The sequence below is a fragment of the Hypanus sabinus genome, chromosome 9 (genome assembly GCF_030144855.1).
Source record: "Hypanus sabinus isolate sHypSab1 chromosome 9, sHypSab1.hap1, whole genome shotgun sequence".
Classification (NCBI taxonomy): Eukaryota; Metazoa; Chordata; class Chondrichthyes; order Myliobatiformes; family Dasyatidae; genus Hypanus; species Hypanus sabinus.
In genome coordinates, this window is record NC_082714.1 from 10,465,835 (window position 1) to 10,478,745 (window position 12,911).

The 12,911-nt window shown below is 40.0% G+C and overlaps 1 protein-coding gene across 3 annotated transcripts in view; it reads left to right on the forward strand.

The window, feature by feature from the left end:
• Window positions 1-12,911, forward strand: part of sun1b (Sad1 and UNC84 domain containing 1b) — an 83,358-nt gene that overhangs the window by 7,057 nt on the left and 63,390 nt on the right. For all 3 annotated transcript variants that reach the window (XM_059979035.1, XM_059979033.1, XM_059979034.1), the window contains exon 2: window positions 2,760-2,839. In XM_059979035.1, the coding sequence (XP_059835018.1) occupies window positions 2,763-2,839 (77 nt within the window). In that variant the 5' untranslated portion in view covers window positions 2,760-2,762. The remainder of the gene's footprint in view (window positions 1-2,759; window positions 2,840-12,911) is intronic.

Here is a 12,911-nt window from a genome sequence, read left to right on the forward strand (position 1 = left end):
ATATAAAAATGAAATTAAAAATGAATAAATAAACATTAGCATTGTCCCCTGTGCCAGCAATCCCAGTATCAAGCCTTTAATCATGCTCAAAAAGCTCTGAGCCACATTTTCTGCATGTCAGATTGGCAACTCCTAAATCAAGCTTCACCGCAGAAAGATTTTCAGGAATATGGGTGTTGTCATCCTGAAAATAGAAGCTGAGCCTACATTTGAGTCGTATGAAGCCTAAAATTTCACTGAGACCAAGATTAAATTGTCAGAGAATCTAACATTGTAGTGAGATTGTTATTACAAGAGATAAGTCAAATGGCTAGTGTAGAACAAAGTAGCACCTGGGACCTGCCTGCACTGGATAAATTTTCTTCATGATTATGATAATTTAGAAATCAGGGTCTTGACTTCTGGAAGATTTTGCATGGATAACTTAACAACAGATGGAATTTTTACAACCTCCCTTATCTGGAAATTAAATCTGATAAGAGCTGCACTTGAGATTTGGAATTTATAAGGTCCTAAAGGATTGTGATTGGTATTTTCTAAATTATTTTGAACATTTTTTTAGAATGTAGAAGATTGACGGGAGATTTGGAGGTATACAAAATTGAGTATAGATATGGTAAATGCAGGGATGCTTTTTCCATTGCGGTTGGGTGGGACTGCAACTAGAGGTCATGGGTTAAGGATGAAAGGTTTAAGGGAACATGAGGGGAAACTTTTTCACTGAGATGATCGTGAGAGTGTGGAACGAGCTACCAGCACAAATGGTGCCTGCAAGCTCAATTTCAATATTTCAGAGAAGTTTGGATAGGTAGTTAATGGCAGAAGTATGGAGGGCTATGGTTTCGGTGCAGGTTGATGAGGGTAGGCAGTTTAAATGACTTGGCACAGATTAGATGGGTCAGATGCCTATTTCTGTGCTGTATTTTTCTGACTGCTGTAATGGGGTCTTTGAATAGTGTGGTGCAAAGCTAACTTTTTGTTTCAAGACTGATCTAATAACATTACATTTTTGTATAATGCATTACAAGTAATTTCCAAATTATTTGTTGTTAATGTAAACTAAAATGGATTTTTTAGTTATTGTGTTAAAGTATTTCTTAATATTGTGATCTAAAACTCTCAATAACAAGATCATACTTAAAGTAGGACAAGATAATGGCATAAGGTGATTTAGTTTGCATTACTGTTCCTGGGTGGCCCAACCACAGAAATACTTTAATTCCAATATTAATAAAAATTCAGACTGTTCTAAAAAGTGAGAACTTTGGTGTAAATTGAGTTCACAACTCTAGTATATTTGCTCAGAGATGCCCATTGAAGCAACAATACGATCAGCCTGGAATAGCGCCTCACCAAAAAAATTCTTTGTGCTTTGCTATTGAATACAAAACCCCTTATGAATCCATATTAATATTGATTTACATAAAATGCTGGAGGAACTTAGCAAATCACAGCATCTGTGGAGAGGAATAAACAGTTGTGATTTGGACTAAGATCTTTCATCAGGACTAGAAGGGAAGGGGACAGAAGCCAGAATAGGAAGGTGCGGAGTACTATTGATTTATTCACTAAAATGGCATAATATAAATGCCCCAGATACATTAATCATAGATTTTGAGAGAGAAGAATCAAGACCATGCCTGTTTTATCAATGAATTAGATTGGTTTTACCATGTACTTCTGCTGCAATCTATTTTCCAAGCTGAACATGGAACAGTACAGGCCATTCAATCCACGATGTTTGTTTGTTTAGAGATACACTGCAGAATGGGCCCTTCCTTCCCAAAGAACCACACTGCTCAGCAACTCACCCATTTGCACTAGGCTAGTTTACAATGACCAGTTAACCTACTAACCTGTATATCTTTGAGCTATGGGAGAAAACCGGAGCACCTGGAGGAAGCTCAAGCGGTCATAGGGAGAACATACAAACTCTTTACAGATGGTGTTGAAATTGAACTCTGGAATGTTTTGAGGTGTAATAGCATCATGCTAATCACTACACTGCCATGGTGCCCCAAATAAGTTTGCTCTGAACTTTGGAATGTGGGGAGAAACCAGATCATTGAGATGAAACCCATGTGGTCATGGATAAACATACAAACTCTTTAGAGACGATGGTGGGAATTGAACTTGAGGATCACTGGTACTGTAATAGTGTTATGCTAACCGCTATGCTACAATGCCACCCTTTTAACCTACTCCAAGATCAGCCTAGCCCTTCCCTCCCACACAGCTGTACATTTTTTTTGAAAACTGAACAGGACAGCAGCATCAACTGCCCAGAAAGATCATGTTTTATTTGTGTTTTCATAATAACAGGTATATTGCTGATTAAGTTGAATACAGACAGAATTTTAAAGACTGAATCTTGTGACATGAACACAGGTGTGTAGATGATGTGATCAATAGAACTCTCCAGTGAATGCTGTCAGGGTGTCCAAAGCTGTCCTTGAATGTTTGTTCTAAGAAGATCACCTGCTTTTCATGATATACGTTGTAAACAATTCTGAGTGCTGCTTTAAGAAATAGAATTTAAATTGTCTCAAACTTCCAAACGTTCACTTATCTATTACCAGTTTCCAAGATCTGGTTGTGGTGTAGTTAATGAACATGTTCTGCACTTCACCATTTTTTTTCTTGCTTGTACCAGGTAAACGGGTTGAACACAGGTACAATTTTTAAATATTAAACTGAATATAGATGGCATCGTATCTCTTGGAAGTATTGCATCATGTTATTTTTCACCTTTGCTGTAGGACATGGATTTTTCCCGACTACACACATACACTCCTCCTCAATATGTGCCAGAGAACACTGGCTATACTTATGCACTCAGGTGAGACTCCCAGTTAAGATGCATGGTGTTGTAAACAGATGCGTACAGTGATTAATTCAACTTGATACTTGATGGCTGTTTCAAAGGTTAAATGATCAAATCTTTTTTTCTAGAAAATGATGATGAAATACTTGGGTTTGAATATTTTATTCGCAAACCATAATGCTTGGAGCTAATCATGGTAAATAATCCTAAAACTAGACAACTGAAACTTAGCCTAACTTCAATTGAAATTATTTTCTGGAGTAAAAAGGCATGTTTTGAACTGTGGAGCTGCTACTGTGAAGGGAAGGAAAGGCATTTAAGACCATAAAACATAGCAGAATTAGGCCATTCAGCCCATCGAGTCTGCTTTGCCATTCCATCATGGCTGATCCCAGATCCCACTCAACCCCATATACCTTCTCACCATATCCTGAGATGCCATGATCGATCAGATAAATATCAACTTCTTCCTTAAGTGTACCGGTGGATTTGGCCTCTGCTGCAGTCTGTGGCAGAGTATTCCACAGATTCGCTACGCCCTGGCTAAAAACATTTCCCCTTACCTCTGTTCTAAAAGGTCACCCCTCAACTTTGAGACTATGCACTCTAGTTCTGGATGCCCCTACCATAGGAAACATTCTCTTCACATCCACCTTTATCTAGTCCTTTCAACATTCCGTAGGTTTCAATGAGAACCCCCCGAATTTTTCTAAATTCCAGTGAGTACAGGCCCAAAGCTACCAAACGCTCCTCATATGTTAATTCCTTCATTCCTGGAATCATCCTCGTGAACCTGTGGATGACAACACATCCATCTGAGATAGGGGGCCCAAAGATGTTGACAATACTCTTGAGTGTAGCCGGACTAGTGTCTTGTAAAGGCTAGCATTATCTCTTGCTTTTATATTCTATTCACCTTGAAATAAATGCGAAAGTTGCATTTCAGATTCAGATTCAGTTTATTTGTCATTTAGAAACCACAAATGCAATGCAGTTTAAAAAATGAGAGTGTTCCTCCAGAATGATATCACAAAAGCATATGACAAAACAGACTACACCAGAAAATCCACATAAAGTTTGGCAATCCCCAATCCAGAGTCCGGAGAGGCTGCTGCGTATTAATGTCGCGCTACCGTCTTAGCGCGTTCCCTGGAAAGGATCTCCAAATCCACCAGACAAAAACAAGACCAAAAACTAAAGCTACAAGACCTGCACAAATCCACATAGTTATAACTGCAAACAATAGCATAATTGATTTAAAAAATAGCAGACCATGGGCACAGTAAAAATAGTCCAAAGATGTTAAAAGACTATAAGTTCAAAAGAAATCACCACACAGTTTCCACAAGTCCCCAGGGTCCCGACAGGCTCGCCATCCCACGCTGGTGGCAGAAGGGATTTGCCGCCTTTACCACAGACTCGTCATGTAAATTAACCATCTGAGAGTCTTGAACGAGGCTTTCTAAGTCCCTCTGTACCTCTGATGCTTGAACTTTCTCCCCATTTTGATATGATTTGTATTTTTGTTCATTTTACCAAATGCATTACGTTTCCCAAATTGTATTCCATCTGCCACTTTTTTGCCCATTCTTGCAATTTGTCCAAATCCTGCTGCAATCAAGTTGCTTCCTCAGTACTACCTACCCCTCCACCTATCTTTGTATCATCTGTAAACTTTGCCACAAAGCCATCTATTACATTATCTAAATCACTAATGAACAATGTGAAAAGTAGCGGTCCCAATTCTGTCACTTGAGGAACACCACTAGCCAAGCAGAAAAGGCCCCCTTATTCCTACTTGCTGTCAGCAATTACTCTATATGTGCCAGAATATTTCCTGTAACGCCATAGGATTTTATCATGTAAAGCAGCTTCATGTGTGGCACCTTATCAAATGCCTTCTGAAAATCCAAATGAATGACATCCACTGCCTCTCCTTTGACCACCTTGCTTGTTACTCCTTCAAAGAATTGTAACAGATTTGTCAGGCAAGATTTCCCTTTCAGAAGCCATGCTGACTTTGACTTAATTTATCATTATTAGTCTCAAAGTACCCAGAATCCTTGTCCTTAATAATAGACGCCAGAACTTTCCCAACCACTGAGATTAGGCTAACTGGCCTATAATTTCCTTCCTTTTGCCTTCATCTCTTAAAGAGTAGTGACATTTGCAATTTTCCAGTCCATATTGCGTGTTATTGCACAACACCCAGTCTAAGATAGTCTAAGATAGTAGGCTCAAGCACAACCTGCTGTTGGTGTTCAACAAATTTCCTGTTGCCATCTGACACCAATCAGATTTTCCTGATCCCCTTGCATATTGAAGTCTCCCACTACTATTGTGTCATTACCCTTATTACATGACTTTTCCAGCTCCCTTTGCAATCTCACTCAACCCCACATCTTGGCTACTATTTGGGGGCCTCTATGATACCCTTTTTTTTTACCCTTGCGGTTTATTAATTCCACCCACAAAGTTTCAACATTCTGTTGCACCCTGTCACCTGTTTCTAAAGATGTAATTCCATCTCTTACCAAAAGAGCCAACCACCACTAATGGATACAAAGTATATTCTTTGATGTTAAGCTCCCAACTATGGTCTTTTTTTTCAGCCGTGACTCAGTAATATCCACAATGTCATAATGACCAATATCTAATTGCACCATGAGTTTGTCCACTTTATTCCAAATGATATATTTAAATACAGCACCTTCAATCCTGCATTCTTTGCCCTTTTGAATTTTACCTTTGTATTACAATTTAGCTCTTTACTGTCTGCATCTGTACCCAATCATTGGCTTGTCCTTCCTAACCTTCATGTTACACCCATCATCTATTTGTATACTTGCTGGCTCATTCTCAGCTCTCTGCTGGTTCCCATCCCCGTGCCATATTTTAGTTTAAACCACTCCAACAGCTCTTGTGGTTCTAGTTCAGTCCCAATCTCTAAGAGTGCTGAACCGTTGAACTTAGACCAATTTGCTAAATTTAAGACCATGTGTTGGATGTTGATGAAAGCAGAAAAAAAGAGCTTAATGCTTACTGAAAAACAATGTTTTGAAGTGTTCTTGCTGCTGGCAGTGAACTGCCTGTGTTGTTTCTGCTCTTTGTAGTCAGAAAAATGTTTTCCTAACAGTTTTCCATTATAGTATGAGTCAAAGTATGTCCCTTAACATATGCATGTTTGATTCTCGTCTTCAAGTGGACCTGACCTTGAGGTTACTCTGTCTTCATCAATCTTGTTTATCATTGTTCCTACTTATCCCTCGTTCCTCTGTTCAAGTCTTGTTTATAGTTCTCATTATTAAATTTTATCATCCTGAATTGGATTTGCACTTCATAATTTTATTTGTTCTGGTGATTTACAAATATAAAAGATTAACTCCTGATGAATGGGTCTCATTAAGGGTATAAATGGGAAGTTGCACATGGATTCTGGGATATTATTCAGATAGTTAAGTATTTAGTAGCTCATCTTCACCAACTGTCCAACTGTTGGTTGATTTTACAATTATCAGGATTGAATAGCTTGCATTCTTGGAGTTTGTGGAAAGTATGGGAATAAGGTATGGGATCACTAACCATTGTCTTCCAATATACTTTGGGTATGGAGAGAGAGGCTAAGGAAAGGGGAAAGGGGAAATAAGATATAATACAACTACAAGCCAGCCAATTGAACCTTGTAGAGGTGGAAAGGCTTTTTAAAATTAATGCTCCACAATGGGATTGCTAATAGTCACTGGAGGAAAATGGATTAAGGCAATTTAAATGTAAATAGAGTTTCCTTAATTTGATAGAATTATATTTTGTAATGAACTCGAGTTGTTGAGGGTTAAGCACTTAGATGTACACAGACTTTTGGTAAGGTAGCAACTAACAGACTTATCAGCGTGGATATGAAGTTGGCAGTAACATGGGACAGTGAGGATTGGTACATTTTCCTAATCAGACGAAAAGGGAATATTTGTACCCTAGTTGAGGGCCTTTAGTGTCCTTTTTAACCTTATTTATTTTTTGCATCTCACCCGATGACCTAGACTTCAGAAGTTGAATTTCTAAATTTGAAAATCTGAAACATGAGAGGTGTAGTGATGGGTCATATCCATGTATAAATGATTGATGGAATCTTTTAACAGATGAAAATTATGAAGAAATGTGAGGCAATGTATTTTAAGAATGAGAGAAAAAAGGGTGTAGAAATAGAGGGATTTAGAAGTATTAATAGCTGCGTACATACCAAGGTGCACGTGTCAAGGCGTACACAATCCTGTGATTTATCAGTATACTCATTGAATTAAAAAAAAGCAGGGAAGTTCTGTTGAACCTTTGGTACCTTGGCTTCAGCCGGAATGTTGTGTTCAATAGGAAAGATGAGGTATAAATATGGTCCAGAAAAAGGTTGGAAAATATTTCATGTATTTCTTTATGATCTTGAAGGAGGCTATTAAACCCTTCATATTGAATCTAGCTCGCAGAGCACGCTAATCATTGCCATTCTCCTTCTCCCACCTCTAATTATCCTGCTGTTCACCTACATTTGGCATGTGACATGTATTGTGTGCTTGGATAAACCCACGTGGTCACATGGAGAATCCTGTACAGTCCCTAGACAGACAATACCTGGCATCATGATGCAGCCCAGGTTGCTGGAGTTGAGGCAGCAGCAGTAACTGCTGCACCACTATGCTTCATCTTTCCTGGGAGGCAGAGCCAAATTCAAGGCTTGGACTGTCATCTGAATGGGAAGTTGAGGGGAGATTTAATGAAGGATGTAAAATCAATAGATGGAGTGCATCATAAAACACAGGAGATTCTACAGATGCTGGACATCTTGAATAACACACACAAAATTTGGAGGAACTCAGCAGGTTAGGGAGCATCTATGAGAAAAAAAACAGTCATTGTTTCAGGCTGAAGGGGGGGGGGGAGAATCAGAATAAGGCAGGTGGAGGCAAAGGAGCACAAGCTGGCAGATGATAAGTGGAGTGGACGGTGCAAGGCTGTTCCCTTTTGTAAAAGTAAAATAAATGGGAAGAGAGCAAAGAATGGTCTTGGGTTGCATGTGGCTGGGATCTGCAGATGTGACAGGCTCCATTGTAGACATTAGTCATTAAGAGGGAATTGAATGTTGAATGTAGGAATGAGGTAAACAGTTATAATTATTCATACAAGCAGTGTAGTTCAAAATGTTTTACAATAGGATAAAGTGCACACGCATACTAATTGAGCAGGTTTTGAGCTTTTTTTTAAGTGTCAGCTGAGTCTCTATACCTTATAGATTTAGGTATTAAATTCCACAATTTAGTGTGGTTTCTTTTAAAAAGCTGACCTGCCAACTTTTAAATTTAAAAAACTGACAGAAGAAGACCTGAGAGGTCAAGCAGGATTATTAAACAAAAGTGAATCTGTGATGTGCTCTGGTCCCAGACCAGTAAGAGCTTTAAAGATCAAAGGTACAGAAAGCCAATGTAATAGTTAAGTTGGGAATGATGTGCTGCTTCATTTTGGTTTTAGTTAAAAGTCTAGCAGCAGCCTTCTGAATTATTTAAAGTTTGCCAATAAATTTGTTGTGGAAGGCCAGGTAAAAATATACATTGCAACAATCTAGTCTATTCAATATAAAGATGTAAATTAGTTTTTCAGCAACATTACAGGACAGCAACAGACATGCCTTTACAATATTTCTGAAGTGTACATGTGCTGTTCTGGTTACTTTCTTTATGTGGGATTTAAAATGGAGGTATTCCTCAGATCAGTGTAGTGAATAGTGGGAGAAGGACTGAGAAATAGAACTGGTAAGAAGCCATCATGAACTCTATCTGCTGAGCTATAACCATTCTTTGATATTGTGATTAGCATTCTATTAGCATATTGCTTGACCAATTTTTCTTTGCCTATGTCATTGGAGCACATCTGTAAAAAGTGGAGGTAATTTTATCTGCCTTTCTGGGATTCAGCTTTTAATACATTTCCTTTGAAATCAAACGATCTACTTTCCTCTTTTCTAAAATAATTTGCTCAGCTAGAATTCGACTAATTAAGTGCATGGATCTCTAAAGATCCCATATCCTGATTGCAGTATTGTAAACATCATTTGCTAGTTCCACCACCCCAAACTGCGTTCAGAATAAGATTTAATATCAGTGGCATATGTCATGAAATTTATTGTCTTGCCAACAGCAGTACAGTGCAATACATAAAAAAAACTATAAATTGAAATGAAAAATGTATGTATACACGTATATAGAATAACTCAGAAAAGTGCAAAAAGAGCAAAGAAAACAGGTAGTGTACATGGCTTCATTTTCCATTCAGATATCTGATGATGGAAAGGAAGAATCTGTTCTTAAAATATGTGTGTATGTCTTTAGGCTCCTGTATTACCACCTTGATGGTAGCAATGAGAAGAGGGTATTGCTTTGAACAATGCCAAAGTGGAATTTGGGATGGGCATGCAGATTCAAACAGGCACGGAAACATGTTAATACAAACACTACTCTCCTTCTAGTTCTTGCTTTTCTTCAAGAATGAAGGGGCCTATTAGAAAATGTCCCAGTTGTTTAGTGAGCAGTTGCAGTATGTATGTTTACTGCAAATTTGCAGCTGTCATCTTTGAATTTGTACTTCAGATGTTCTTTCTAACACTACCAATACTTGTTAGTATGGGATAAGTGCAGGCTCTTCACAAGTGTTATGGATAGTTAACATAGAAAGCAGACTGTCATGTGCTCAGAAATTCTGAGCTGATAATTGGCTTTTGAGCCAGCATAATCCTACAGGGTGAATTGAGGATTTATGGTGTATCAAAGATGTATGCAAGGGTCACTGTCCTTTATTCAAAATTTACTTGTGTCAACAAGATGAAATTTTCAAGTTCTTTAATATATATGGAAGAGATCACCTACTTTGTCCAAAAAGTTTGAAATGATATTTGAATTGATTAAAACATCATATTTCATTTATGTTTTTTATATCATGTGTTTGAAAGGAAAAGGAAGTACTTGAGCAACAAACACAAAATGCTGGAGGAACTTAGCAAATCAGGCAGCATCTATGGAAGGGAGCAAATAAACACTATTTTGCACTGAGAGACTCCTTGAGGGCTGGAAAGGCAGAGCACGGAAGCCAGAATGAAAAGGCGGGGAGGTGGATGGGGCTTTTCTATGGACTGTCCCAATCTCGACTGCAAAAGGAGGAGGAATTAGCTTGGGGCTAGTAACCCCATTCTGTAAAAACCCAGAGCTATAGAAGCACCAGCAGAAACTTCGAACTGCATGAAAGTTGGGACAACTTGAAAGACTAGCCCAGGACAGACAACTCTTGCTAGCTGCTGTCAGTAGCCTATAACCCAGTAGGCTGAAGAAGAAGAGAGGGAGAGAGGGGAGTATAAGCAGGCAGCTGATGGGTGAAAACAGATGAAGAGGGAATGTGGGTGGAGGAGAAAGGGTGAAGTCGGGTAAGGTGGAAGAAGGTAAGTGGCTGAAGAATAATATAATACAAGAGGACAGTGGATCATTGGCGAAAGGGATGGAGGAGGGGCACTAGAGTGAGGCGATAGAAAGGTCTGGAGAAAAAGGGGTAAGATGGGAACCAAAATGGTAAATGGAAAGAAGAGGGGGAAGAAATTACTGGAAGTTAGAAAAATTGATATTTATGCCTTCGGGTTGGAAGCTACTCAGGTGGAATATGAGGTATTGCTTGTCCAACTGAACAGCATTGAGGAAGGAGGTCATGAACAGACATGTTTGGAATGGGAACTCGAAATGGGTGGCTCTGTGAAATTCTGCCTCGTGGCAGACAGTGTGAAGGTGGTCGACAAAGTAGTTCCCCCAATATGTTGGGTCTCACTAATGTAGAGAAGGCCCACCTGGAGTAATGGATTCGGTGGAATACTCGAAGAACTATATTTGGTCAGCTGTATCGATTTGAAAGTATAATGGAGAGTTTGTAGGATGTAATGTAAGATATACACAAAGAGATAGGAGATTAATAGCAATAGGTACGAAGTTAAAATTTTTAACTCCCTTAACAAAAAAAAACAAACGGTGAGTGCCCAGCATGAGTCGGCAGCTGTGGAGCCAGACAGTTTGTTTCAGGTGAAGACCTGCATCAGAATTGGGTAAGAGAAAACAGCTTTAAGATGGAAGAGCGGGTTGGAGGAAGGATGGATGGGATAGGATAAGACCACGTTGTTAATGGCTGTAGATAGAGTGATGGGAAATGCAACTCTGTTGATGGGGGAAGGGGTAAACTTACCTAATTTCACAGACAGGTGACATTAAGCGGATATCATCACAGTTAAAATTGAGGTTGTACAATTCAATATTCAAAAGCTACAATTTACAGAAATGGAAGAGGAGGCACTTTCTCAAATTTGTTGTATTGGGCCTCATTATGATAATGCAGAAGGTTACAGGCAGGTCACAGTGGGAGCGGCATGGGAGCAGCAGAAAGCTGATGTTTGTCTCAAAGCTAAAAATGGGTGGTGCTTCACAAATGGTACCTTGCTTGTGTTTGATTTGTTTAGTGGTGAGGAAGCCACAGTGCGAACACTTTGTCCACACTGGTGTAAGCTTCACCTAGGGCCCTGCATTCTGAGAAGGGAAAAGGCAAAATGACACTTTTCTCTTAAAACAACCTGTTCTGTGGTTATATAGCAGCTCTGAGAGATGGAAGAGTGGTTTAGGTAGAAGCAAAGGAAATGATCCTGTTTAAATGCTGAAAGAGGACTGGCATTGGAATCCTTAGGTTGGTCCTGTAGAAGAGCCAATTTATTGGAGATGTCAGCCTTTACACAAAATGTTAAATCAATGTCCCTTCATTAGTGAACAGAAGTTATGTTGTGGCACATATATTGAAGAAGAGAGAGTTATCCTTGACCTCTGAGCCAAGGTTGAATGTTAAAGTCACAAAAACCATTATAGACACATTGCTATTTGTGGGAGTTTGAGCCTGTCCCCTAATTGGCTTCTACATTTCCTATGTTACACAAGTGACTGTGCCTGAAGGAACTGAAAAGTCCTATAGATAGATACTTTATTGATCCCAAAGGAAATTAATGTCATAGTAGCATTACAAGTGCACAGATATACAAATATACAAGTCTTAAAAGAGAAGTAAAGAATAAAAAAATAAACACAAAGTACACTGCAGATGCTGTGGTCAAAGCAACACGCTGGAGGAACTTGGCAGGTTGGGCAGCATCCATGGAAACGAGCAGTCAATGTTTTGGGCCGAGACCCTTTGTCAGGACTGAAGAGGGAGGGAGCAGGGGCCCTATAAAGAGGGTGGGAAGAAGGCTGGTAGGTGCCAGGTGAAAAACCAATCAGAGGAAAGATTGGGGGTTGGGGGAGGGGAAGCAGGGAGGGGATAGGCAGGAAAGGTGAAGAAGGATTCTAAGGGGAAAGCACTGTGTAGTAGAAGGTGACAGAATCATGAGAGAGGTGATAGGCAGCTGGAGGAGGAGGCAGAGTGAAACTGGGATGTGGGAAGGGAGAGGGGGGAATTACCAGAAGTTGGAGAATTCAATATTCATGCCAAATGGCTGGAGACTATCCAGATGGTATATGAGGTGTTGCTCCTCCAACATGAGTTTGGCCTCATGGCAGTACATGAGGCCATGTATGGATGTATCCGAATGGGAATGTGAAGTAGAGTTGAAATGGGTGGCAACTGGGAGATCCTGTCTGATGTGGCGGATGGAGCGGAGGTGCTCAAAGAAGTGGTCCCCCAATCTGCGTCGGGTCTCGCCAATGTCGAGGAGGCCGCACCGGATGCAATAGATGACCCCAACAGACTCAAGTGAAGTGTTGCCTCACCTGGGAGGACTGTTTGGGGCCCTGAATGGTGGTAAGAGAGGAGGTGTAGGGACAGGTGTAGCTCTTATGCTTGCAGGGGTAAGTGCCACCTGGGAGATCCGTGGGGTGGGACGTGTGGACCAGGGGGTTGCAGAGGGAATGAACCCTGCGGAAAGTAGAGAGGGAAAGATGTGCTTAGTGGTGGGGTCCTGTTGAAGGTGGCGGAAGTGGCGGAGGATAATATGCTGAATCTGGAGGCTGGTGGGGTGGTAGGTGAGGACAAGGGGAAT